At 47.7% G+C, this 26,503-nt stretch overlaps 4 protein-coding genes across 7 annotated transcripts in view; 1 reads left to right on the forward strand and 3 right to left on the reverse strand.

Moving 5' to 3' along the window:
* The window catches only part of CARD9 (caspase recruitment domain family member 9), a 9,119-nt gene extending 7,860 nt beyond the window's left edge, over positions 1-1,259 (reverse strand). The window contains exon 1 of the mRNA XM_027650262.1: positions 960-1,259. Within this exon, the coding sequence (XP_027506063.1) occupies positions 960-968 (9 nt within the window). The 5' untranslated portion in view covers positions 969-1,259. The remainder of the gene's footprint in view (positions 1-959) is intronic.
* An 80-nt stretch (positions 1,260-1,339) lies between these two features.
* SNAPC4 (small nuclear RNA activating complex polypeptide 4) lies at positions 1,340-16,569 on the reverse strand. Of its 4 annotated transcripts, none has more exons than XM_027650244.1 (23): positions 16,081-16,569; positions 15,236-15,288; positions 14,737-14,892; positions 14,069-14,194; positions 13,845-13,923; positions 13,258-13,339; positions 12,622-12,726; positions 12,055-12,127; positions 11,623-11,787; positions 11,260-11,407; positions 10,823-10,929; positions 10,471-10,565; positions 10,119-10,213; positions 9,778-9,863; positions 8,736-9,146; positions 7,719-7,808; positions 7,265-7,508; positions 7,104-7,174; positions 6,686-6,784; positions 6,432-6,459; positions 3,913-5,981; positions 2,505-2,620; positions 1,340-1,847 (listed from the first exon to the last, which is right to left on the reverse strand). In XM_027650244.1, the coding sequence occupies exons 1-23, from the start codon at positions 16,259-16,261 to the stop codon at positions 1,808-1,810; spliced, it is 4,719 nt and encodes a 1,572-aa protein (XP_027506045.1). In that variant the 5' UTR covers positions 16,262-16,569; the 3' UTR covers positions 1,340-1,807. The 4 variants fall into 4 exon arrangements, with proteins under 4 accessions (XP_027506045.1, XP_027506043.1, XP_027506046.1 ...); XM_027650242.1 differs by having other exon boundaries at positions 15,236-15,303; XM_027650245.1 differs by having other exon boundaries at positions 2,490-2,620; positions 15,236-15,303.
* A 114-nt stretch (positions 16,570-16,683) lies between these two features.
* On the reverse strand, positions 16,684-20,338 carry ENTR1 (endosome associated trafficking regulator 1). Its single transcript, XM_027650268.1, has 7 exons — positions 20,206-20,338; positions 19,871-20,128; positions 19,332-19,405; positions 18,620-18,731; positions 18,007-18,069; positions 17,229-17,365; positions 16,684-16,845 (listed from the first exon to the last, which is right to left on the reverse strand). The coding sequence occupies exons 1-7, from the start codon at positions 20,314-20,316 to the stop codon at positions 16,752-16,754; spliced, it is 849 nt and encodes a 282-aa protein (XP_027506069.1). The 5' UTR covers positions 20,317-20,338; the 3' UTR covers positions 16,684-16,751.
* Positions 20,339-20,470: 132 nt separating this feature from the next.
* PMPCA (peptidase, mitochondrial processing alpha subunit) lies at positions 20,471-26,491 on the forward strand. The gene is made up of 13 exons (XM_027650264.1): positions 20,471-20,523; positions 20,711-20,913; positions 21,028-21,107; positions 21,851-21,933; positions 22,225-22,319; positions 22,462-22,562; positions 22,962-23,225; positions 23,460-23,552; positions 23,806-23,924; positions 24,181-24,271; positions 24,395-24,457; positions 24,740-24,884; positions 25,174-26,491. Exons 1-13 carry the CDS (start codon positions 20,471-20,473, stop codon positions 25,341-25,343), a joined length of 1,560 nt encoding a protein of 519 aa, XP_027506065.1. The 3' UTR covers positions 25,344-26,491.
* Positions 26,492-26,503: the final 12 nt, after the last annotated feature.

The raw sequence follows: 26,503 nt of genomic DNA on the forward strand, positions 1-26,503 counted from the left end.
GAGTTCTTCTGAAAAGGATGATTTCCATAATGATGCCTCTAATTTTGGATGTCCTTAAGCTTCAAGCATAATTATGACAACTCGGTACTTTGAGGGGAAAGGGAGTCAAGCCTTGGCAAAGTGAGGAACATAACCCACGATTCCCAAATTACAGGCTGTGGCTCTAACAGCAATTAAAGGAGCAGCACAGAAAGCAGCATAGAAGCAGTTGAGCATCAACACAAGACCTGTGCCTGCCTCCCCCTCTTCCCACAGTCCTGGAGATGTAGCTGAGACAAGGACTCTGTTAAAGAGTCTGTTAAAAAAGCCTGGAGAACACACAGGCTCTGATGCCATGGCAGCATGACACATCTTCTCATTAGCTTCCCACTCCACTCTTTGTTCTGCTTTCTAAGTTTGTGGAGAGTTTTTCCATGTTATCATTACGAGTGGGGCAGAGATGCTCAAAGATTCTTGCAGTCTGTGACTCCTGGTAGGCATTAAATTAGCTTTACATTAAAAGAAGGTACAGTACCTGTGTCAGCTGTGCCCTTGCTGAAGGCAATCAGTGGCTGCTAATTGACCAATCTAACCCTGGGAGGTTTTGTTCTCTAGTGACAGATCAGTTTAATCCTGAAAAAGGACAAAGACAGCTGCTTCTTGAACAGTTTTTCCACAAACAGTTTACAAGGGCACCTCCTGAGCAGCATTTACAGAGGACAAGAGTCATTTAGAGCACAGATCACCATAACAGCCCGTGAACAGCACCCAGAACTGCTTCTGACCCAGACGAATTTCTTGGAAAAATGTTATCTACACTGGCTTATGGAAAACAGAGCACACTGCAAGAGGAAAGCCATTCCACAATCATTCCAATTGCTCAAGAATGTCTTGACACCAAATTACAGCAGCATTGGCACCCACTGTCCCCCTGCCCCCAGCTCTGCCTGAAGGGCCCTTGTAGAAGAGTTGGAACTCACAGAACTCATCACCACACTCAGGGGAAGCTCAGTCAGTGCAGTGAAACGAAGCTTTCTGCAGCATTTTCCATCTAGATCTTATCAGTTTTGCCTCAGCTAACCTTGCACCTCTCTGGGAGACAGAAATTGCTGGTTTATAAATGAAGAAACAAGTTGTTGTTAAGTGATCTGCTGATGTCTCTACAGGGCAGGCTGTGGAAGAATCAAGAAAGAATCCAAGCTGAATTCAATCCTTTTTAGCCACATGAATATTCATTTTCCACATTCTCCCTGGTTTTCATGCAGCTTGCAAACTTCATTTTTCTCATTAGCAATCACACCCATACACACGTTATTAAAAGCACTATTTACCAGGAAAAAAACCACACAGAATACAGCAGTAATTTTTAAGTGAGAAAAATAAAACATCTGTATTTCAACAAATACTTAAGACTCATTTTGATACAAAATTAATCTGCTGCTTATTCAGCAGCATTCTGTCAGTTAGCAAGCAAAGTCACTGTCATAGCACTGAAAACCACCCAATTAACAACATATTCTGAACATGGACAAACATTCACATAAATAGGGGCTGAACAAAAAAGAAATAAATAACCACCATTGCTGGTTCCCCCAGATTTCCAGCACCTTCTCCCCCAGCATCTGTGGCAGGTGTGAGTTTGAAAGAGCAGAATTGGTCCATGCCTGAATTATTTCCCTCCAGCCATTTTCTTTCATTTCTGCACCTTTTCTACAGATGCAGATTTTGTTGGGTGGTGGGAAAACCAGTCCAGCCATTTTCCTCTTCCCCAGGTCCATTCAGTTGGTGTGTTGGAAGTGGTAAAAGTGAACAGTGCAAAGAGTAGCTCCTACTGCCATGCAGGGAGGCAGAGCTTGTTCCAGTGACCTCTGTAACAAAGCACAAACAGCTCCTATCAGTCACAGCATTCTTAAAGGGAAGTTGCCCTTTTGGAGTTTCTAAAACGAATTTTAAAGAAAAAAAACTCGGGCAGTGTCATCTGACAACCATAAGAAGCAAACACTGCTCATGTTCATTCCCACCTCTTGCACCAAAAGCCTCAACAGGTACTAAGGACGTCACACACTTGTACCCTACAGAAGCTGGCCTGTTATAAGTGTAGAGAAATGAAGCCATAAAGGGGAAATAAATCCCTCAAAACCCCACAGGGTTGTTCAAAGAAGTGTTAAACTCCAGTAAAGCACTCACTGGTAGCCAAGCCTGCAGAGTGCTACCAACTAGGTACCACACCAGTAGGCAGGGCATGGACTAAGAGGCTGCCAAATGTTTGAACTTTGTGACTGGTGTATCTATAATTTTATCATACAGATGTGAACTTTCACTCCCCCCAACAGATTATCAGCCTTAGGCTGTGATTAGTGGTGACTGCAGAACTGTGTGTCCTCGGGGAGCAAGAGCAGAGATAATTTCAGCCCTTTCCTGGGGTTGTGATTCATTGTCTGAGCTGAACCACAGACAAATGTGGTTCAGGTTCTCAGGCACAAAATACAAGTCTCTGAGTAGCTACTAACACATGTCCTTCTCACATCCTCCTCCTCTTCCTGCAGCGGGCACTTCTCCTGACTGGAGCAGCACTGGCATCAGCCACAGCAGTGCAGGAGTCCAAGGCAGAGTGGGCAGTGCCCTCTTCAGCCCCCAGGCCCTGCAACGTAAGCAGGAGATGATCAGCATCATGAGAACGAGCAAAACTGCAAATAACCCCTTCAGCCATCTTTTTATTTTATGGAGCTCAGCAAGATTTCCAAAATAATCTTCCATTTACCTTCGAAAATAAGCACGGGACAACATTCTGTTACCAGTGTCAGACAAAGCACAAAATATCCCTGAGTTTTCAGAGCAAAACCTTCAGCCAACACTGACATTTCCTCCTGTTCCTGCTCCCAAAGCAGAGCAATTCCTGCTGTTGTTTCTGTCTGGGCACAACTGTCCATTACAGAGGTTGTGGCACAGCCTTTTGTTAGAGGTTGGGTGCCTGCCACGAGTGACACTTTGGCTCTCACTGCTGGAGCCAGACAGTGCCCCAGACAGCACAGGTCACACCAGCTTCTGATTGCTCATGAAACACAACCCCTACCACAAACTTTCCCCTGGAAACCACCAGGAAAACAACCTGGCTGTAGTGGGAATCATGGGAGTGGGAGCAAGCCTGGAACATGACACAGAAGAGAGGTTGGCAGTGAAAACCTGCTGGTGACTTTTGGAGCAACTGCTCACAGTTCAGACAATGCTGAGCTAGGCCCAGACCCAAAAGTCAGAGCCAGAACAGAAAGAAAAGTGCTGGGGAAGCTCTGATTTTTAGGCAGCTTGGCCACTCTATACAAACAGCCATTTGCCTTGTTGATTCATCTTCATCAGTGTTTTGTTTGTTTACTTTGGAGCCACAATGAATTGAAATGCAAGTTTGAGCTGCACAACTTCCCGGTGTGTTTTGTAAGAAAGAGTGCTGGGCAGTAATGGATTTAACTTAAAACCTAGAGATTGACTTGGGGTGGACCTTGTGGCTTCCATCAATCCATGCAGTTCAATAATCTCTAGCCACATAAACCAATTTGGGATGAAGATGCAAACAGAACATATACAATTCTCCCGATATTACTGGGGTTTTGAGGACACATACAATGAAAAACAAGAGCCTGATTTCAAAAATACAAGTCAGTGCAGCAGGTTATAAGCCATAAAAGGAAGGGAGCTTTGATATCCACTTCTGGGAATTGTCAAGTTTAATGTGCCCCATAAAGCACAGACTTTTAGCCTTGGACTAAGGGCTCCCAGTTGAGCTGCAGAGCTTTTCCTTTTATCAGCTGTAAAACCATGGTTATTCAAAAGGATCAAATTTCTGCTACACTTAAAAAGAGTGAGGGATTCTCCCTGGGTTCCAGTGCAATATTTAGCTGGGAGTAACTTTCTGCTTTTAGCTCCTGGCATCTGTTTTACCTGATTTAGTAAATCAGCATCTTTGTCTCCAGGCTCATCCCCAACTCTCCAATCCAACTGTACTCCTGTTAATTCATTCCCACAACTCTCTTCCTCAGACACTTCCTTCTCACTCTGCCACTCCTCTTCATCACTCTCCTCATATTGCTTCCTGCTGGCTGACAGAGTTGTTGTCACTTTTGGAGGAGGCAGAGTTGCCAGGACAGCTGGGAGTGTGAATGCTGCCAAGAATCTGGCTTTCAGCAGGAGGTAAGCAGGGTTATCACCCAGTTTCTGCTGCACCAGTTCTCCAATAGCATGGAAAACATCCCGAGTGCCTCCATCCTCAGTGGCATCAGAGGGCAGGAGACTTGATGCTTGCTCCTCCAGAGCTGCTTTCTGCAGGAGGAGCTTCGAGAGGGTTTTTATGTTGCTCAGAAAAGGTGGCAAATAAGGCAGCCTGGTTTGCAGCGATGGCACCTGGACACCTCGTTTCCCACTCAGCCACTCCCTCACCAGCCCCTCGTCTTCCAGGGAAATCAGGCTGAGGTCAAGGAGATTCTTCTCTGCGTTGGAAGTGCTTGGCTGGGGGGGAACATCCTCAGGCTGTGCCATCGGTGGTTTGGAGGCAATGGGTCTGTTCTTCAAGGCTTGGGCAGCAAAGCAACCCGAGCTCCCTGGGACACTGCCATGAGGAACTGGATCTCCTGGCTGGAGCACAGCCCCCTGTGTGATGATCTCTGTGTTTGCTGTAGCAGAGTCAGGGCTCTTTCCCAAGCTGGCGAGGCTGGACACGCGTTGGGGATCAGCCCCCTGAGTGTTTGCAGGGGGCTGTGCCTGGGGCAGCACCAGGGCTGCAGTGTCAGGTGGAGGAGCAGCTGGAGCTGCAGGGGAGTCAGAAGCCTTGGAGAAGCCATTGGAACATGCAGGTGTTACAGAAGAAACGCTGGATGAGGTGCATCCAAGACTCACCGAGGTCCCAGGTAAGAGGATCGTGGAATGGTCAGCTGCCTTTCCCAAAGGAACTCCTGCTCCCTGGGAACTTGGCCCTTTTGTCTCTGCACTGCTGGGGTGAGGTGGATTTGCTCCAGCTGCTACAGGAGTGACTCCCAAACCAGAGACACTGCCATTGGAAGTCACAGCTGTCTGACACTGACCTCTCCCAGGAGCATCTGGTGTTCCTTGGGGAACACCCACCACAGTTTGCACAGCGGTGGGGAGCAGAGCTTGTGGGGTTACCACCCATGTGAAGGGCAGGATGCTGTTGGGAATCACAGGAGACCCAGCCTGGGGAGTGACAAGAGCAGGCAAGAGGCTGACTGGCCTGTGTTGTGGCCCGTTACTGTTCAGCTCACAGGGGACTGGTGTGGAAAGGGACAGTTTGTTGGTGCCAGACTCCAGGCCAACAGGCACCACTGTGATCTGGCCTGGCACAAAAGCCTGGTTTTGCAGCACGACTGGGGCTGAGCTACCAGCTACAACCTGACCATTGCACCCTCCCTGATCTGGGGCCTTCTCTGCTGCAGCTGGATTCATGCCTGGAAAACCCCCTCCTTCAAGGCTGCTTTCCAAACCTTGCTCTTTTAGTTCCTTATTGCACTGCAGATCTGTCCCTTGTGAGCAACCAGGGCCTTCCCCCGTTGCTGGCACTGCTGAGGAATGGTTTTCAGGCACAACAGCAGAAGTGGAACCTGCAGCACAAGCACTTACTGGCACTGGAGCTGGTGCACCCTGCACTTGGCTATTTGCACAAGCAGCTGCTGCAGGTTTGCTCCCTGCTTGTGCAGAAGGAATGATTTGCTGTGGTGGGTGCTGGATTATCAAAGGCCCCGAAACCAGCACCTGTGGGGCCACCAACACTGTCCTCTGCATGGCCTTCTTAGCCTGGGCCTCCCTTAACCTCTTCTCTCTCAGTAATTCTGAGACAGTTTTAGGCTTCTGCCTTTGCCCCTGGGCTGGAGGAGCTGGGGCACTGCTCTCCAAGGCAGCAGCACAAGTTCCTCTTGCTTTTAAGGCAACAGGTCTCCTGGTAGCACTCCTTGGTATGCCCCTTTGGGAGTTCCTCTGAGCACAAGGCTGGGATGAATTGCCTACAGAGAAGAGGAAATAAAATTAAAATGAACAAACAGTATTTTCAAAAGCCATTCCTTAGCTATTAAAAAGAAGTACCCTGCACAGGAAGTGGCAAAATTCCTGTTTGTGAAAATTCCTGTTTGTGAAAATCAGCATTATAGTCCTGATTTAATCAAAGCATGTCCTGACATCCTTCAGAGAACCATGATAACAAGCTGACATCACTGAGCAAGGAATTGGACTGGTCCAGTGTCACTAGTCCCCCAGCCCTCCAGTGTTTCTTCTGGTCCTTACCAAAGAGGAACATGTTTAGTCAGTAACAGAGATCCAAGAGTTAGCAAAAATGAGCATGACAGTGCAGTTTTGTTCCAAAAGTTCTCCTTTCAGTTAAACTGGTCGTTAACGTAACGGTGATTAAATAAGTGAAAGTTCTTGCACATCATAAAAATAAATGTTCTGGTAGGTACCTGAAGAAGCCTCCATGTTTTGGGAAGCCTGTCAAAAAAAAAAAAAAAAAAAAACAACATTAAATTATACTTCTGGGATACCTCATTAAACCAGAACAGATGTGAATCAAACCCACATCTGCCAAGATTATTATGCCTCTGAACCAAAACAAACTGGTAACACATGCACAAATAGCACTACTGGCCAAATAATTAAAAAAAGGTTTATTTAAGACTTCAGTGGGAAAAGCTTAGAAACAAACCCTGCCCAATACCTGCTGAGGTCTTCTTGCATCAGCCTTGAGCAGCTCTAACTCCCTCAGCTTCCTCTCACGAATAATCTTCATACAGCCCTTGGTGTCAATCTGAAAGAGCTGCAAGGGGAGAACTTCATTAACATTTGATTGAGAACAAAAATGTTCTGTGGGGTCACTGACTAGACAAGATGGATGGGACATGCTTCACATGCAGGATTCTGGGGACATTTTTACACTTACAGGGAAAGCCCTGGCAGGATTAGATTTTGGATGCAGGATTTAAGAAATATCATATGCAAGGCACAAGGCCAGATTAATCCAGTAATTAGATTATTTAAGAAACAAAGATAAATCATGTACTTAAGCCTCAAATACAGAAAAATAAAGATTCCCACTGTTTAAAAGCAGATAATGCTATTAAGACAGTAATACCTACCTGAATGAACAGTGTGAACAGGGGAGTGCTTGTGAGACTGATTGACTTAACCTTCTCTTGAATAGCATCAGCTAGGAAAGAATCCAACATCAAAATCAGCTGGGAATTCACTTACAAGACGTCAGAAAGTAGAGACAGAAAGCAGGATGGGTCAGAAGTACCTTTTGTCTGATGAAAAGCCATCTTCCCAGTCTGCAGGGTGCAGGGCAGCAGCACATTGCCCACCCAAGGGGTCACTGCCATGAGCAGCTTCCTGTCCAGGCTGAGCCTCTTCCAACGCTCCCTCTCCTGGCGATAACTTTTGTGTGTCACGTTCTGCAGCCCCTGGAGATTCTGGCCAACAGCTGCATTACCTCCAGCTGTTTTTGCTAAAAGGCCAACAGGAGGTTTTAGCATCTTGAATTGCTGTGCATGAAAGAATACACAATTAGAGTTCCAACAGTTTGTCCCAGGACAAACTATTCACGAGGCAGTTACGACAAAAAACGTTGAGCTTTTTCTCCTTGGACTACAGTGCAAGAAGATATGTCATTATATATATAAAAAAAATCCCCACTAAATACAGCCTGGCAGTGCTGATGTCACAAGAGAAGACAAGACAGAAGAGGCACTTACAAATTTCCTCTGAAAGAACGTGTTATTCCTTAATATTCTTCTCACATCCTCCAGGGTAACCCGCAGCACTTGTTTTCCACACTGGGAAGCCTTAACATGAAAGCACACAAGGAAAGATAAAAGGGAGGGTAATTCACAGAGAATTACTTGCACTGAATATGCACAGCAGGTACAAGAGTTTTCAACATTCCTGCTGTTGAAAGTATCGTATTAAATGAAATCAGCCCTGAAGAGCAGATCTTTACCTTGTTTTTCAGTCCTTATGCATCTTCACAACACCAAATGATTGTTTCATAAAAGATTTGTGTGAATTATCTACCAAAACTCACACTGAGGGGCAGAATTTACTAGGTGATTCTCTCTGCATTTGTTGATTTAACAGTACAAGGGAAGGAATAGCAAGATGTTTGGAGAAGTCACTGATTTTTCCCTAAGCTACTACTAGTAAAATAATGCTGTATCTGTAACCCAACAAACTCGTCTGCCCACAGTCCAGGGCACATATTCAAATTCTGAACACAAACTCAGAATAATTTTGCTTGTGTGAACTTGAATAGTGATTTAGACATTACATATTTTGCTAAGGAATATCCTGCTGCAAAAATGTGCTTAGGAGGGTTTTTACTGCTTCAGCATCCGATCTGGGGTGAAAACCCAGCTCAGAATCAGATATGGATGTGCAAGTGACTTAATTCTTCCAAAGACACCACAACTCACTGGACAGTTCTGCTTTATGAAGATCTGAACAGAGTTTTGTTTGTGTGACAGTACACACAGGGAAGGACACAGCTGTTTTCTAGGTAATGCACGGGGAGGCAGCACTGGAAATTTCCGTTTAATCCCACGGCTGAGTTTCCAACAGCTCCCTCTGATGGCACAGTGAGAAGGCAGCTGACAGAGGTGAGAAAAAGATTTTGTCATCTGCTCATCACATCCTCTCCTTAGTGCAGCAGCTGCACCTCCCAGTCGTGCCTCAGCTCCCATCCCAGCAAGCACAGCCCGGGAATCCCAGCTCACCTTGGCCATTACTTCTGCAGGATTCCTCACCACGATATCCGTGGAGTGGGGCCGTGCGATGCCCCTCAGCAGAGTGTTCAGCTCAGATGATTTATCAGCAGCTCTGTCTGTGTCTCCATCACACACTGCCCTTGGAATGTCACTGCCACTGGTCCCTGCATCAGCACTCCCAAGAGAGAAGAGGGCTGAGGTTTGGGATCTTCCTTTGTTTGCCTCCTGCAGTTCTGGCTGTGTTGGTATCCATAAATCAATGCTGGGGAGTGCACACTCCTCCTTGCTGGTCCTGCTTCTCATCTCCTCCTCCTCCTCCTCTGAGCTGTCTGCCAAGTCCAGCTCTATGTCCTCACTGCTGCTCTCTGAAGAGGTGGAACTCTCCTCAATGTGCTGCCGTTTTGCTGCCCTGGATCTTTTCTTCTCGGCCAAAAAAAGCACAGACAAGTTTTAGCCAGTGTTCACCCTTGGCTTGCAACTCTCTCAAATCAGAAAGTTAAAAGTTTCATAGGGCAGAACCCTACCAGTGGCTTTCCCATGGATAGTTCTGCTTTGCTTCTGCTAAGATTGACTGCATCCAGTACGTGGATTTTGGTTTAGATTCTTGTATGCAAAAATAAGCTACAAATACAAGTTTCCTGACACATTTGGGTGGCCACAGACCCCTCCCTAGGGCAGGTGCTTTGTCAGTGGAAACAAGACCATCTTCAACATGGTGTTAAGCAGCCAGCATTTCTGTAATGCTTGTTACCAAAACTGGCAACTCATGAGGTACATACATGAAAACTTAGGTATATCCCATCCTTACAGCCATTTCAAGGGAGTAAAGAATTCTGGATAATATACAAATATACAGCAAATTAACTTGAGACCTTCAGAACAAAGGCTGCTTTAAGACATCAAAAAATTAAACCGTGAACACCCAAGACAAAAATCTCGATTGTGCAAAAATCAATGTCTGGTTTTGTACTGATTTTAAGGATTCTACTTTTAGTTTAGAGAATCTTAACTGAAGAGATGGGACGCACCATGGCAGGATTTTTCACAGTACCTTAGACCCAATCATGAGTTTCCACTTGCTCAGGCACTGAGAGCCAGTCCGATGTGGCAACTCAGAAGCTATTTTACTCCAGTGACCTAAAAAGGATGCAGAGGATGTAAAACATGACACTGCTGCCACACACTGAGCACAAAGGCTTTTCAGTGCAGAACACTATACATACACTATTCATTTCCCTGTGTAAGAGTTACTGCATGAATGGATCTCAAATCTTTAATATCCACAACACACAATACAAGGCAGGCTGCAATCAGCAGCACAAAGCAGAGCCTGTACCTTTAATGATGCTTAGTTCTCTAAACTTGTATAGAGTAAGCCACAGAAACACCTACCCAGGCCATGCTTTTCAACCAGTTCAATCAGCTGCTCCTCTTCCTCTAAGCTCCACTTGCCTTTCTTTACATCCCAGTGCAATGCTTTTAAGTACCTTCCAAATGAAAAATTACAGTAAGGAACATTCAATCCTGCTTGTACAGCTCAAATCATCACTGCATACTCCTGAACAAAACCAGAGCCTTCCTTTTTCCAAGGGATCCCATCCCTACTCCCTTTTGACTGTTTAGACCATAACCACTCCACAAAACAGCCCTTAAGGGAACACTGGTTTAAGCAAATCAAACACTTGTAAAACAAGTTGCATCAGGGGTAATAAACCTGAAGCACTGTTGGGGCATTTACACTCACCTGTCTCTGCACTGAGCGTCGCTCCTCCCCGGCACCTCTGTCCTGATTTTATACCAGTCCTTCTCTCCATACTTCTTCACTGCAGCCAACAGCATCTGTGTTCATCAGACAGAGTAAGAGTTGAAATTCTCACCAGTAACATCCTAACAGGCCTGAGACAGAAGCAGTTGTATTGGTGTTGTAAATCTCTCAAGTGTTAAGGAGTTTCCAAGCTCTCTGTAAACTGCCCGCCTTGGTCCCTTTTACACTCCTCTGTGCCACTGCTAAAGCTCAGCTCTACAAAGCCTTGCACCACCTCAACACTCTTCACATTCCCACCCTGCAATTCCAGGCACCAGAGAACAGAGCTTACAGCATCTTCCTCTGGTGTCCAGGGTCCTTTCTTCAAGCTGGGGTCCACGCTCTTCGTCCAGCGGTAGATCAGCTGAGCAGAATCTCTTCCTTCCATGTAATAAGCAACTAGAAACACAAAGGCCTGTTTTGAAATCTGTTGTAAACAATGTTTTTCTTTTCCTTACATTCTAATGGTGAGATTTCCCAGCAGTGATTGCCATAAGCAGCATTTTAATCTCTTAAACAATGGCACACAAGCATGGAAAGAGCACAGCATACACAAAATGTCAGTGTTTATGATGGCATTATCTGCATTACACACATGATGACCCAACAATCCATCCTGCAGCTACAGAAAGCTAGGAAAGGTTTCAGCTCCCACATGTCTGACAGGTTGAAAACACCAGCTGTTAGACTCAGGTGAATGGAAGACTTTGTCACTTGTAGGTCACTTACTTTTCTTGTATGGGATATGGCTTCCCACTCTCATCTCTTGAACCAGCTCTAAAAGCATCTGATCTTCACTCCTAGTCCATTCCTTCCTTTTCAAATCTTTATTATAGATTTGATACTTCTGCAAGCACTGGAAAGGTGTCCTGTTTGTCTTAATACAAAGAAAACAGATAAACAGAAAACTGGTTATTTATTGGGATTAAAAGCAAAAGGGAAAGGCTGAAGTACCAAATGTTTTTGGCACTGTTCTTGGACATTTCTCAGAAAAGCATTAATTAACAGTGGATTAGCACAACATTGTTTTCTGAAACCTGACATGAGGCACAGCTCAGTGAGAATTAAGTGATTTGTCACCTCAGACCTTACCCCCAGCTCCTGGGCTATGGTCTGCCAGTCCAGGTAGTTGTGTTTAGCAGCGATTCGCTTCAGCCTCTCTATTTCCTCCTCAGTCCACTCCTTTTTGTTGATGCTTGGATGCTCCCAATTTTCCCAGAACTTCTTCAGTTCTTCTGCACTACGTTGCCCATCAAACTGAAAGAAACAACAAAAATCTGTTTCATCTTAAAGCTGGGACTGAAACAGCAGGACAGACAGGAACACCAATATTTCGCATTCCAGATATCTTATTGCCAGGTTTTTCAGAATTAAACCATCACATTTAACAACCTGAGATCAAATTGACAGTCAACCTGGAGAAATGCACAATGGAAACAGTGGATGCAAACCAAGCCAGGAGATTCTCAAGAGAGAAGGGACACAGATATCAGAAGCCATAAAACAGCTGATCCTCCAACTTACATGGATGTTTGAGATTTTCTCCCAGTCGTGCTCATCGAATCTGTTTCCTAACAAGTCACTTTCTGGCAGTTGGCTACAGCAGAAGGTAAAAAGAACAAGAAAGAACCGTGTTAAATGGTTAATTAAACACTTTGTCTTCTTGATCCTGCTTCATTTTTTTCCTCCCACCTGTTCCTGACTTCCACAAGAACTGAACACTTGGTTTAGTAGGAGAAACAATTAATGTAATATCCAAATATGCTGCTTTAGACACGTTCGTGAGCAAAAGCTCAAAGGTACTAAACATCTCAGAACTCTCTGCTCCTTTGTTGTTACACCAAGAGCTATCTAAAGCAGCACCTCTACAATGGATATAGATACTAAATTTTGTGTATCAAGGCCCAAAACAAAATTTCTAGTAAAGAACTGTGGGGATGAAGGAGCTGCTCAACATCACTTCATTTTTTACAAGCCAACACAAACAAGCATTTCTCCAAACATCGCATCTAGAAGTAGAATAAGAGAGCTATAAAAGCTAAATTCCAAGAAGAGACATTTATTTTTCACCAAGAACATAAAAAGACTTACTTAATTGCTTCTATTTCTCGCTCCACTTCTTTGATTTGCTTTTCCAAGGTCTGTTTTTCCGTTTCAGTCTTGACCTTCTCCAGTTTCTGATTCCAATAACTCATCCTGTTCAAAGACGTTTTTATCATTACTTAATAGGACTAGATGGGAATGAGGTCAATGGTATAAGAAGATATTCAGCAGAGACAGTTTCCCCATCAGTACCATTCCTTCCTTCAGTTTATTTCCACACAAAACTGCTGTTCTCCCAGTCTTCCCACATGGCACACGCATTGTCCTATTTTTACCCCTTCAATACAGTCACTGACCCAGAACATGTCTCAAATTAACCATTTTAGTATTTACAAGGGGAACCAATGGTTGCTACAACAGCAATAAAGACTGTACCAGCTCCAGCACAGAAATCTCCCTCTGGACACACCATTATGACTCACTACATGTCACCATTCCAGCTTCAAGCCCTGCAGACTATTTTAAATTATATCGCTGTTTCAACGGGAAGAAATAGATGGCTGTAAAATCACACACACAGTTAACACAGGAACTTGCTGAAGGAGGTGGAATCTCCACATCTACCTTCTCCTTCTTTCACATGTAACATTCTCAGGAGAATAGAGGGGGTTTGTCAGTACTCACTTCAGGAGCTTTGGCTGGAGCAGGCGTTGCAAGCGGTCGCTCACCACTGATTTCTGCAGCAGCGTCTTCTCCCTGCTCTTCCCTGAACCAAACAGTGGAGCAGTCAGACATCAGTGCAGAACCACTGCCAAGAGAGACCCACTGCTTCCAACATCCCTGGAAACATCCCCCAGGTCTGCAATAGGACTTGCCTGCCTACATCACTGATGTCACGTCTGACTTGGGCAAATCACAGCCCCTCACTCGGTTTTATCTCCAACAAAACCTCAGTCAAGATCATCATCAAGGTGCCTGTGACCACCTAGAGCTGGAGGTGCCCCCTGAACTTCTCTCTACCCTTGCACCATGGTTTTGGAGTGCTCACAGGAGTTGATGCATCAAACCAAATGCAAATAAGTCACTAATCACTCAATAAAACAATTTACAGAGCATCCCATTCTCTTTTAATTACATTTTTCGTGGAGTCAAGTTTGCAACATCACAAATGTTGATGTTTAACTGCAAATGGCACACACATACTAACAATATGAATATATACATTTGTTATAGCTCTTCTAGAACACTGAACAGCCCACAGAGTTACTCACACTTTGCTGAATGCAGTTGTTCAAAGGATTTTATGCCCTGAGCTGCCTTTTCCTTGGCATCTTCATTGGAAGGAGGGCCCTGGTGAGGATTAGAAGGATTAGATACACTGGAAGAGTCAGACAAGCAGAAAAATTATTCTTTCTCCCTAGAACTTGAGCATGAACTGCTACAAAAACAGTTACAATGCAAATCTATCACTGAAGACACAGTTACAGTTACTTACAATTCCTGTGGTTTTATCCTTAAAGTAAGGCTTCATAAAGTGACCCAAAAATACATTTGCTGGTAGACTTCTGCCATCTCCTGCCTTGGCTGTTTTTGAACCATCAAGCTCACCCATGATTTCCTTCTGCAAGCCAAGAGTTAATTAAACAGTGTCAGTGTCTCCTTCAAACTCCTGATTTCAGAGAACAGTGGCTGAGCCACCACAAACATCCCAGGCAGGGTTCAAGTTTGCAGCACGAGATTGTAAATCAGTGAATCTTAAAGGGCAGAATTTGGAACTTCCTGACTTTGCACAGTGCAATGCAGGTGATTCAAACATTAATAAAATACTAATTTGCCAAAGCAAGCTAAAGTGTAAGATGTAAAATACTCATTTTTGGTTGTAAGAAACCATGGAAACTTCAGTCAAATAAACCACCTGAAAAGCCACTCAGTGACACTGGTTTGAACTGCCAGGAAGAAAATGCACCTGGTTCCTGGCCAAGCCAGCTGAGCACTGCACCAGCACATGGATAAGGGACTGTGACTGCTCCAGCTGATTCCTCTGGCACCTGTGATACACTAGGAATATCCTGGGAAGTCTTACTAGGCTTGAAGGGAGGGGAAGATGGCAAATGGCAATCTAGAAAAGCACAGAAATGAACATTTCCCTCCTGTGCTGCTCACCTGCTGCTCTCTGTTTTGTGCAATGAGCAGCTCCACTTCCTCAATCTTTTCCTGGATAACCTCCTGGTACACATGGTTCATCTGCAGGCACGTTTCTGGATCCTGTGGCAGGCTCTCAATATCATCATCACTGCTGTCTTCTTCTCTTTCCATTTCCTTGAGGCATTTAAGGGGAAAAGGGAAAGAAACACTTGCTTTAAAGGCAGCTATGTAACATAATTAATTTTCTAATCTAACACCTGTTTGACCCACAGCCTGTGGTGTTTCCAGGAACAGGGATCAGCAGCACCAGAGCAGTGAGGCCTCTGCCCCCTGTCACTTGTGGTCACTTGAAGAAATCCGTGTATTACACTGAATAACAAAGTCCTGGGCAGGAATCTCCAAACTCCAGGGCTGGTATTAACCCTTCCTGAGCACAGAGCCAAGGCAGCTGCCTGGATTTCCCCATTTTTCCTTCAACAGACAGATGGAAAGATACATTTAAAGAGAAAATATTTACCATTTCACCATGAGAATCTTCATTATCATCTTCATTATTATCATCATCATCATCTTCATCATCATCATCTGTTGGACAACAAAAATACAGAAGTGCTGATTATAGTGGGATAAAAGGAAAGCTTCAAACCCAAAACATTTCAATAAAGAATAAAGCATCACAGAGAACCCAGACATGGCAATTAGTGGCTTTGGATACTGACAACATTGTCAAGTAAAGTTGTATTTAGTTACACTCCACATAGGTGTTTTTTTCATTCTAGAGTAGGAAAAAAGAGCAGCTCTGGATAACTAAGGTAGAGAAAACTAAAGCAATAATCCAGCTACATCCTGGTCCTGCACACAGCAGCAAATGAGAGGCCAAAGGGTGGGCAGCCAAGTGAACATTCCAAGCCAACAGAAACACAGACTCTGAGAGCACCAACAGGCCCCTCAGCAACACCTGGGTTTGCACCCAGCGGTACCGACTCCTGACAGAAGTTATTCAGACTTGCACCACCAAAACAGAGGTGGGTGAAGCCACTACGGACAGAGATGCTCGAGCTGCTACCACCTCCCCTTTGCTTTAGAAAACGAACTTTAGGCGGCGCGGGCGGGCTGTGGGATGGGTTTGTGATGCCCCTTCACACAGGGTTTGTGATGCCCCTTCAGATGCTGTGGTTTCACTCCGGGAAGTATTTTTGGGCTGTTTGGTGTCGTGAGCCCGCCCGTACCCAGTGACCAGAACCGACCAGACCCCTCCGTCAGGGAGCTCTCAGCCGGCTCCGGGGGTTTCACCACGAGAACACGGCCCACGCCGGTGCGGCAGCTCCTGGGCCACCGCTCCGAGCCCCCCCGAGCCCGTACCGCTACCGGAGCTGAGGCTGCAGTCGGACACGGCCAGCTCGACGCCGACCCCGCCGGGCTCCAGGCTGCGCTCCAGCTCCTCGATCTCGCGGCGGATCCTCTCCCGCTCGGCGTCCAGGTCGAGCCCCGGGGGGTTCCGAGGGGTCCGCGAGGGCCCGGCCGGGCCCGGCCCGCGGGACATGGCGGGGCCGCCGCTCCGCGCTGGGGCTGCGCCTGGCCCCGCCCCCCGCGCCTCTGACCAATCGCCGCGGGTTCCCGGGTCAGCTGGGCTCCCACGTGACGCCGCGCAGCCAATCGGGACAGGGCTCGGCACACGTGGGGCGGCACCGGGCCCTGCAGGGACCGAGACCCACCGGGGGTTTGGTGGGACCGGGATCGGGACCGGGATTGGGACCGGGATCCGACCCACAGCCCCTTCGCCTGCCGCGGCACGAGGAGCCCCAGCTGAACGCCGAGGTGCTCGCGGAGGAGGGGCAGTGCTCCCAGCCCCGCGGGAACAGGGATGCGCTCCTGTCCCTTCGAGATTTAGCGATCCATCGGCTGCGCGGGGCGGAGGGCTGGGGACGCCAGCTCTGCAGCTTCGAGCATCGATACGAGGCCGAGTATCAAAAATTCGCTTTTTAGTAATGGTTACTAAATGAAAGCAAAGTCCTCCGTGGTGTCTGAGTCACTCACTGTCCATCCTCTGACACCTCGGAAATTCTGTCGATGGATTTCAGGAGATCAGCGACGAGCTGCAGGGATTCTGCTCCAGAGAGGAGCTGCCTGGAAGGGGAGAGACACAGGGTTACATGGGGGGGACCAGAGAATTCATGGGCAGTTTGGGGGGATTTGCCCACTCTGTGACCTATCAAGCAACAGCTTATCAAGACTGGAACCTTCACTTCTTAAAGTGAAGTGTAAGAGACTTAGAGACTCCCACGTCCCAGTTATTTTTTCATTTTACCTACATTTTATTTCCAGTTATTTTTATTTTACCTACACTTGGAGGAAAACACACTGAAGGGGAATAAGAACATGGAGTAGCTCATCTAGCACACAAAACACAAAAACCTGAGATTCAGTGTTAAAAAAATGGAGGAGGAGGTTTATTTGTGAGCCCAGGATTTAGCCCAGAGCCTGGGATGGCCTCAGGAGAGGTGTCTCACCTGATGGATGCTCGGGAGCTGGTTGTGACCCTGAGCAGGTGCTGCAGGGCCAGCTCTGCATTCTGCTTTGCTGCTGCCAGCCCTGCCTGTCCCAGCTGCAGGGCCTCGTTCTCTGCCTTGTAATTCCTCAGCTGGACCTGGGGGGGAAACAGGCAAAAATTAGGATAAATAGCCACAAAACTCCAGTGGATACCTTACAACTAATGAACGTGTTCACACAGCTATTTATGTTTATGTCATTGTAATAAAACCACTCACACAAAGGTAGTGAAAAGAATAAAAGGATGCAATAAATAGCAACTAGATCCCAACACCAGACTGCCAGGAGGGAATGCCTTCCCAGAATCCCAGAATCATTAGGGTTGAAACAGGCCTCTGGAGATCATCCAGTCCAAGGCAGGGTGACCCAGAGCAGGTGACACAGGAATGCATCTGGAACATCTCCAGAGAGGGAAAATCCATGACTTCCCTGGACAGCTGTTCCAGTGCTCTGCCACCTTCCATGGAAAGAAGCTCTTCTTCATGCTGAGGTGGAACTTGTTATGTTTTAATTTATGGCCATTGCTCCTCATCCTGTCACTGGGCACCACTGAAAAGCGTGGCACCATCCAGGTCTTCCCAGCCTCTGGCAGGGCACCACAACTGGACCTGAGAACACCCTCAGTATTTTCCCAATGGCCTGCAAAAATCTTGCAATATCCTCTTCAGAGGCTCAATTCCAAGACATATCCCTGCAGCCCCAGTTCCCCAGCCAGGCCCCAGGAATGCTGCTCCATACCTGGAGCAGGGTGTTCTCCTGTCTCAGTTTGGCAGCGCTGTTCTCAGCTTTAACAGCCCGTTTCTGAAACACAACAAAGATTATTTACACCACAGAGGATACAGCAGCAGCTTGGGCCACACAGGAATGAGTGATTCCAGCACAGAACTTGCAGGGATATAGTTTGTGTTTGCCCATCCCGTGTTCCAAATGCTTTAGGAGGTGGGAACAGCTCATTCCTCCCCTCCCCATTTCTCCTTTCTGGGATCTGCAGGTGCCACCCAGCACTTCTGGATGTTATTTATTCTTTTTTTTTTTTGGACAAGAGGAAAAGACACTCAGTATAAATAAGCAAAGAGAAAAAACAGTTCAGAGTTCACGCAGGATGTGTTGTCAGAAGGCTGCAAAAAAGCAACTTCAGTTGGTGAATACAGAAATTATATTAAAGCAAAGACCTGCCTTACTCTAAGGAAAAAAAAGGAGTTCTGGTCTGGGATGCTGTCTTGTTCCAAGGGAAAAGTTTGAACCCATCAGAGCTGTTTGGGTGAAGCAATCACTTCAGCTTCCCTCCCTCTCCTGGGAAAAGAGGAAAAGGGATGGAACCACAGTTCCAACTGCAAACACCAACACTTACAGTCATCAGCTGGAGATTTTGCTCCACATGCTGCACCATTGCTTCCAGATCCTGTGTTTCTTTTTCTTCTTTGATTTTGTTTTCCTCAAGCTTTTTCTCAAGCTTCCTCATCCTTAAAAAAAGAGATGTACAGTAAGTGCTTGTAACGTTAAATACTTTAGGAAGAAAATTCTAGGGATAAAGTAAGGATCAAGAAACTCATTCTTTTATAAGAAAAATTAGTTCTTCCCACAGAGCTCCAGTTCTAGGCTGTGGCTCAGGGGATTTCTCTGTTCCACATCCATCAGATTCAGACCTGAAGAAACTGCCACCCCTGCTGGGTCACCGGGTTGTTTAACCTTAGGAAATTCAGGTCTCCCAGGTTGCTCACCAGCAAAAATAAAATGTTCTTTTTGCTTCAAAGGAAAGAGATGAATATTCACTATTTTGTTAATCTGAAGCTTTCTGAAATGCATCCTGTTGAGCCCTGCCCTTGTTCTCACCCACCACCTGCACTGCACGAAGCACAGGCCACACAAACACATCAGATGTCAGCTGGCTACCTGGTTTCCAAGACTTTTCCAATAAGAAAACCAGGTTTGCTAATGTTTTTTTTAATAAATAGCATAGCTTTCAACTACATTTTGATTCTTTAAGGACACTGTTCCTAGTGAGCCCCTCTTTTAAGCCAACTCCTTGGGTGGTTATTTCCCCCACACTGTGTCTTACGCACTTGTCTGCTTGGGTTTCAGAGAGAATTTGAAGTTTACTGATCTTGCTTCTCAGAGTGGCATTCTCTTCTTTCAGCTAAAAAAGGAAACATTCTCATTAGGATTGAGGGTGCTGTTTCACAACACTACAAACACTCCAACACCAAAATATTCAGCTTTAATGCTGGGAATTCTTGCACTTTCTAATACATTCATTTTGCACCCAGTTTCCCTCTCTGGAAAACACTTCACTGACCCCACGGGGCACAGGAGGGTGGCACTGTGCAACCCGTGGAAGATGTGACTAATTAAACACTGCCAATTCTAAATTAACGTGACCTCCAGAGGCAGGAGCACGAGGAAGTCACCTGGGTCATACCCAGAGCAGAAGGGCAGGGAAGGCGGTGGACCTGATTCATGCTGAAAAGCGCTTTTCCAGACCTGCCTCTCTGCCTCAGCTGCTCTTCAGACAGCGGGCTGTGACACCGAGTCCTGCAACCAGCGGACACCCAGCCCAGGGCTCGCCCGGCAGCGAAGGTGCCGAGGGGCGGGCAGCGCTCACCTGCTCGTAGCTGGGCTGCCGTGAGGGAGCACAGCCCGGGCCCGGGGGGGAGCCGTGGGCGGCCAAGCAGAAGGAGCCGGCGGAGGGCGAGGCGGGTCCGGCGGCAGCGAGGTGGGCCCGTTCCACGGCCAGCGGCTGGTAGCTCTCGCTCCACTCCTCCTCCTCTTCCTCCTCCTCCTCCTCCTCCTCCTCTTCCTCACCCCCCACCTCTGTGGGCATTGCGGGAAGCGGGAGCGCGACGGGCCCGGGCGGCGCCGCCTGCGCAGGGGAGAGCAGGGCTGAGGCGGGCGCTGAGGCAGGGCGGGACCCAGCCGCGCCGCCGCCGAGGGCCTTACCTGGGGGGCTTCGCCCGCCCCGCCGCCGCGGGCCTTGGTGCGGACGAACTCTCGGAAGGAGAAGGGGTTGGGCTCGGCCGGGAGCGGCCCCGGCAGCGGCTCCGCCGCCATGGCAGCCTGAGGGCTCCGCGGGGCGGGGCCTCCTCAGAGGGGCGGGGCCTCCCCAGCGGGATGGGCCACTCAGCGAGCGAGCGTCAGGGTCGGCCCCGCCCCCTTCCCCTCGCGGCCCCGCCCACGTGACCCGGCGGTCCCGGGTGGCGGCAAGATGGCGGCGGCCATGGCGTGGCTGCGGCGCGGAGCCCGCGGGGCGGCTCGGCGGTGAGCGCGGCCCTGGGGGCACCGGGCTGGGCGGGGAACGGCGCTGGGGAACGCGGGGGGACCGTCCGGGGAGGGGACAGCGCCCAGCACCGCGGGGGAAGGCGGGCAGCGCTGGGTGTCGGCCTTGGGGGAGGCGCTGCCGGCGCGGTGCCCCCGCACATCCCGACGATGTCCCCGGTGTCCCCAGGTGCGGGCTGGCGGCCGGGCGGAGCTACAGCGGCGGCGGAGCCTACCCTAGCGTGTCGCTGACGTGCCCGCTGCCCGGCGTGCCCAAGGCCGTGTTCGCGGCCGCCGAGGGCCGGGAGCGCTTCGAGACGAGGGTGACGGTGCTGGAGAACGGGCTGCGCGTCGCCTCCCAGAACAAGTTCGGGCAGTTCTGCACCGTGGGCAGTGAGTACCCGGAGGGGCCAGGGGTGGTGAGACCATGGCTCCCCCGGAGCCGGGTGTCTGTGTAAGGACCGGAGGTGTAAAAATTACACTGATTTATTCTCTTCTTAACGCCAGTTCTTGTGAATTCGGGATCAAGACACGAAGCAAAATACCTCAGTGGTATCTCCCACTTCTTGGAAAAGCTGGCCTTCTCTGTGAGTACTGCCCTGCCCAGCACGGGGTCCTGAGCACCCGAAATCTGCACTGGGAAGGGAGGGGCAGCAACCAAGGGCAGGGCTCTGTGCACTTGAACTGTTTAAATAATGTTGACAGTATTCCCAGAATGATAGAACCACAGAATGGTTTGGGTTGGACAGGACCTTAAAGACCATCCAGTTCCACTCCCTGTCTTGGGCAGAGACACCTTCCACTATCCCAGGTTGCTCCAAGCCCTGTCCAGCCTTGGACACTTTCAGGGCTGGGACAGCCACAGCTTCTCTGGGCAACCTGTGCCTCACCACCCTCACAGGGAACAAATTCCTTCCCAATGTCCCATCTAATCCTGCCTTCTTTCAGTTTGAAGCCATTCTCCCTTGTCCTGTCATTCCAGACTCGTCACAAGTCTCTCTCCATTTTTCTTGTAGGCTTCCATCAGGTACTGAAAGGCCAAAATTAGGTCACCCAAATCTCTTCTCCAGGCTGAACAATCCCATCTCTCTCAGCCTTTCCTTATAGGAGAGGTACTCTATCCCTTTAATCATCCCTCTTAATTCCCACTTAATTATTGTGCCCATTATTACATTTTGAAAGCCTGTTGTGCTTTTATCTCCAAGGTCAGTGAGTATTGATGAAACCACTTGACTAAAAGAATGTAGAAGATGCTTGTTCTGGGCTACACTGAAGGGTTATAAAAAGTTATTGCTTTAATAATTAATAACACTGGTATTTTTTTTCTTAGTCCACAGCTCAGTTTGGCAGCAAGGATGAAATTCTCCTCACCTTGGAGAAGCACGGGGGCATTTGTGACTGCCAGGCATCGAGGTGGGATCTCCTTCTCCTGCTCTTATATAACACTGACAAACACTTTGAGTTCCTTTTTCTGGTGTGGGGCAGTAAAAGCCACTTTTTGTTTCCAAGCAGCAGAAATCCATTTGTGGTGGCTGCTGGGAAGCTACAAAACTGAACCTGAACAGGTTATAAAAGTCAGTTCTGTTTCCTTTCAAAAGCATTTAACGAGTGAAGCAGCTTTACCTGTGATTTCCTGATACTGAAATGGCACTGAATGATCCCAGAAGTGAGTTCTCAGTGCAGAACTGTCTGTCTGTGTTGCAGGGACACCATCATGTATGCTGTGTCTGCTGATGCCAGAGGCCTGGACACCGTGGTCAACCTGCTGGCCGACGTAGCGCTGCAGCCCAGGTTATCAGGTCTGGGAACACAATTCTCTGCCTCTAAATAAGATCTCCAACATGTGGCTTGCTCTTAGAATTCTCCACCACATTGTGCTCATCAAGAACTTCCCTTGCAGCAGTTGGGGGTTGTCATCTCTTGCTCTCTGTCCCGTTCCAGATGAGGAGATCGAGATGACCCGCACGGCCATACGGTTTGAGCTGGAGGACTTGAACATGAGGCCTGACCCAGAGCCTCTGCTCACTGAGATGATCCATGCGGTAACACACTGAAAATTCCACCTTGCATGCAGTCCCCTGCATTCTTCTCATTTTTCTGTCAACTCCAGGGTTTATTTTACGTTATTCTAAAACCAGGTTATTTTGTTACTCGATTCGATTTCAGTGGTGGGAGAATTTTGCTGTCCCTCCACTCTGAAATCCAGCATTCTACACTTGTGAAAGATTCTAACCTAAACTAAAAAAAAAACTATCTGCAACTTAACCTTTGTTGATGTGGGTGACAGTGTGTTGTTGATTAATGAAATAATGCTCAGCTTTTGCTCTTTTACATGTCTCAACCAGGTCGGCTGAATTCCAAAACAGAAAGGGGAGGTTTAGATGAGGGCTTTAGGGGAGTGAGGTGATAGTTGTTACTTGAATGTGTCTGCTCCCTTTCAGGCAGCCTTCAGAGACAACACAGTTGGACTGAACAGGTTCTGCCCCGTGGAGAACACGGACAAAATCGATCGGGCCGTGCTGCACTCGTACCTGCGCAGCTACTACACCCCTGACAGGATGGTGCTGGCTGGGGTGGGCATCGAGCACGAGCAGCTGGTGGAGTGTGCCAGGAAATACCTGCTGGGAGTGGAGCCCGTGTGGGGCACTGGGCAGAGCAGGGGCGTGGACAGGTCCATGGCTCAGTACACGGGAGGCATCGTCAAGGTAAGGGGTGAAGGGGTGCAGGTGGTGTCGTGCCCCTCTGCTGTCGGTTGGCAGGGCAGATTTGGAGTTGAGCTTGGTTTTTGCTTTTCTGAAGTTACATACTGTTCATGAGTATGAGCCAAAAGTAGCTGTGACAGCTGGTAATTGGGTGACATGTTAATTATTAGGAATGTATCAAGCTGGATGCAACAGCAGTGAAAATCAGTCTTAATAACCTGTCTGCTCTTCCCACAGGTTGAAAAAGACATGTCAGATGTGAGTCTGGGCCCTACTCCCATCCCAGAGCTCACCCACATCATGATTGGGTTAGAAAGCTGCTCATTTTTAGTAAGTATTAACCTAAAGTCCCTTGTTTTGGAAGCCCTGTACTTCAAGAATCCCAGAACAGTGACTCATTACAGAAACATTGTCACTCTTGCTGCTGCATGCTCAGACAAGCAGCTTTTCCACTGACAGTCTGATGCAGGCACTGACCTTCCCACTCTTCTTGTGCCATGTTTCTTTCTTTCCCTCCCCTTTACTGACCCCAGACCCTTGAGAGCTCTGCCATGATCCGACTGAATTTCTTGTTGCAATTCAGGAGGACGATTTCATTCCCTTTGCGGTGCTAAACATGATGATGGGAGGTGGTGGCTCCTTCTCAGCTGGAGGGCCTGGCAAGGGCATGTTCACCCGACTGTACCTCAACGTGCTCAACAGGTTGGTTTGCCTTTTAAGGGGTGGCAGAAACAGTCCTCCAGCAGGTTCATATGGAAAAAATGAAAGCAAACATCACCAGGTTATTCTGCTTGAAGCATGGGACTGGTTTGTCAGTTGGCATTTTGAGAGGGTAAAAGCATTGGCACTGCTGAGAATCCTGAAGTGCACTGGGAGGGCACTCACTGTCCATGTTTGTTAAATTTTTATATGTAAGTTTTGGGTTTTAAATTTGAAAATGCTGTTTGTATACCCACAGGCACCACTGGATGTACAATGCAACCTCTTACCACCACAGTTACGAGGACACAGGTCTCCTGTGTATCCATGCCAGTGCAGATCCCAAACAGGTACAGAGTCCTGTATTCAAAGACAGGTGTCCTTAAAAAGTAACCACATCCCTCAGTACCAGACAGTAATGTTGACACAACAAGTGTTGTTCTGATCTTCTTTCAATGATCTGTTTTCCGTAGGTTCGGGAGATGGTGGAAATCATCACCAGAGAATTCATCCTCATGGCAGGAGCAGTGGGAGAGGTCAGTAGCACATTTGAACTTGCAGGTGGTCTGAGTTGAAATAATCCCTGGAATTGTTCAAGGCCAGGTTGGATGGGGCTTGGAGCAACCTGGGGTTGCTCCAAGGGAAAAGTGTCCCTGCCCATGGCAGGGGGCTCGAAAGAGATGAGCCTTAAGGTCCTTTCCAAGCAAACCATCCTGGGATTCCGTGAACACACTTTAGAACTCTTCCATGTTATCTTCTGTTAGAGAGCAGCCACCAGAATTTTTGGAACATTATTTGTATTTCCTGCTCCTTCACAGGTAGAACTCGAGCGAGCGAAGACGCAGCTCAAGTCCATGCTCATGATGAACCTCGAGTCTAGGCCAGTGATCTTTGAGGATGTGGGAAGGCAGGTGTTGGCCACCAACACAAGGAAGCTACCTCATGAGCTCTGTGCCCTCATCAGTGAGTATACAGTGCCTTGCCTTGAGTGAACTGTAGGTACAGTCGGGGCAGGACAACTTAGAGCATATTCTTGCAGCACAGCTGAATTGCCTGAGAAAGCCTGGGGGCATAAATACTGCACAAATACATTTCAAACTGTTCTTGATTGCTTTCAAGGTAGCACAGGGCTTTTTCAGTCAGAAGGAAGGGAAAACCAGAAGCATGGAAGAAAAGAGTCAGTGATTGTTTTTCTGAGTATTATTCTACTTACGGTGTTGTCACGGCTCTGCCTTTTTTTTTTTGCCTGCAGGTCAGGTGAAACCTACTGATATCAAGAGGGTGGTCACTAAGATGCTCCACAAGAAGCCAGCTGTGGCTGCCCTGGGTGACCTGACAGACCTGCCCTCCTATGAGCACATCCAGGCAGCGCTTTCCAGCAAGGACGGGCGGCTGCCGCGGCTGTACCGGCTCTTCCGATAGAGCAGCACGTCCTGCCAGGCTCACAGACTCCCTTCTTTTGGAACGTGGTTTTCAGAGTATAATGTTGCTGTACCACCCTCCCTCCCTCACATCTTCCCAGCCATGCTGTGCAACCATGGAGCTGTGCTGCCACTGAGCAAAGCTGCTTCGGAGCACCGGACTGTGAAGAGCTCGCGTGGGATTCCTTCCCGAGGGATGTGGTGGCACCTTAAAAGAGCTTGGCTTACACGTCTGAATTCAAAGAATATTTATAGCTGTTACCAGGTTGAACAAAGACTTGCTCAAACTGAATTAGGACAATAATAGTTATTATCCCTGTCAAGTTTGGCAAAAAGTTTCCTGCAGCCCAGGTTTTGTTACAAATCATGGATTCATTTCGTCAGTAGTACCCACCAGGAGTCACATGTCTGGGAATTAACTTCATCATTTTGCTGGAGCTCAGAGGGAAGCAGACCCATGGCATAACCAAGTTTCTGTGGAGTTCATCTGCAGAGATACTGTGCATAACGCTACTTGGACACCTGAGAATGAAAACAATCCTGTTCTTCAGGTTTTTCACCCAGAAGTGAACTCTGCTAAAGAATAAAAGTTCTTTTCTTCCAGGGTTGCTTTACAAACAGTTATTAAAGGAGTTGCTGCTGCTGCACCTTAAAACTTGTACCTCATTTCCTCAGCGTCACTCAGATGAACTTAAGGCCTTGCAAAAAGAAGACACAATAATTTGTCTCACAGCTGAGATGTCCCTCAGCTGAGAGCCAATATCACAAAATTACAGCATTTAGAAACATTACAGTCTTGACTGACTCCACGTTACAGAAAGCCAAGTGCCACACGTGACGTACTGAAGAAATGAAGACTCAAACGAGGAATAAAACATTTGATTTACATAATCCCCCAACACATGGGTTTAAAACTATAAACAGCTGCATTGCAGCACTTCACTGCTAGCTGTGTATGGTGAGGAGCAATCAAACTGGGAGCAGAGCACTGTGAGGCAGCTATTTACCTGCTTTACCCCATCCTTTCCTTGTGCAACCAGAAGAAAACGTTGCATTGCTTCTTGTGCAGCCCACAGTCTGGAAATCCTGTTCAGTTGTTGTGTATGTTTGTAAGGAAATAAAGAGGCCTCTAAACAGCTGGAGCAAGTAGTAAGACTTCTG

Source organism: Corapipo altera, unplaced genomic scaffold (genome assembly GCF_003945725.1).
Source record: "Corapipo altera isolate COAL_440 unplaced genomic scaffold, ASM394572v1 268, whole genome shotgun sequence".
NCBI lineage: Eukaryota > Metazoa > Chordata > Aves > Passeriformes > Pipridae > Corapipo > Corapipo altera.

What these genes read in the sequence shown, in the direction of transcription:
- SNAPC4 (XM_027650242.1), bottom strand. Translation starts at nt 16,261, where the DNA reads ATGTCCCGCGGGCCGGGCCCGGCCGGGCCCTCGCGGACCCCTCGGAAC. An exon ending in CTCCAGCCAAAGCTCCTGAA is followed by an intron (nt 12,727 to 13,257) that starts GTGAGTACTGAC and finishes GTCTTTGAACAG; the next exon opens with GATGAGTTATTGGAATCAGA. An exon ending in AACTCATGATTGGGTCTAAG is followed by an intron (nt 9,147 to 9,777) that starts GTACTGTGAAAA and finishes TTGGCCGAGAAG; the next exon opens with AAAAGATCCAGGGCAGCAAA.
- ENTR1 (XM_027650268.1), bottom strand. Translation starts at nt 20,316, where the DNA reads ATGGCGGCGGAGCCGCTGCCGGGGCCGCTCCCGGCCGAGCCCAACCCC. An exon ending in TCTGAAACCCAAGCAGACAA is followed by an intron (nt 18,732 to 19,331) that starts GTGCGTAAGACA and finishes TCTTTTTTTAAG; the next exon opens with GATGAGGAAGCTTGAGAAAA. An exon ending in AGCTCCCGAGCATCCATCAG is followed by an intron (nt 16,846 to 17,228) that starts GTGAGACACCTC and finishes CTCCCCTTCCAG; the next exon opens with GCAGCTCCTCTCTGGAGCAG.
- PMPCA (XM_027650264.1), top strand. Translation starts at nt 20,471, where the DNA reads ATGGCGGCGGCCATGGCGTGGCTGCGGCGCGGAGCCCGCGGGGCGGCT. An exon ending in TGGAAAAGCTGGCCTTCTCT is followed by an intron (nt 21,108 to 21,850) that starts GTGAGTACTGCC and finishes TTTTTTTCTTAG; the next exon opens with TCCACAGCTCAGTTTGGCAG. An exon ending in CCAGTGCAGATCCCAAACAG is followed by an intron (nt 24,272 to 24,394) that starts GTACAGAGTCCT and finishes TGTTTTCCGTAG; the next exon opens with GTTCGGGAGATGGTGGAAAT.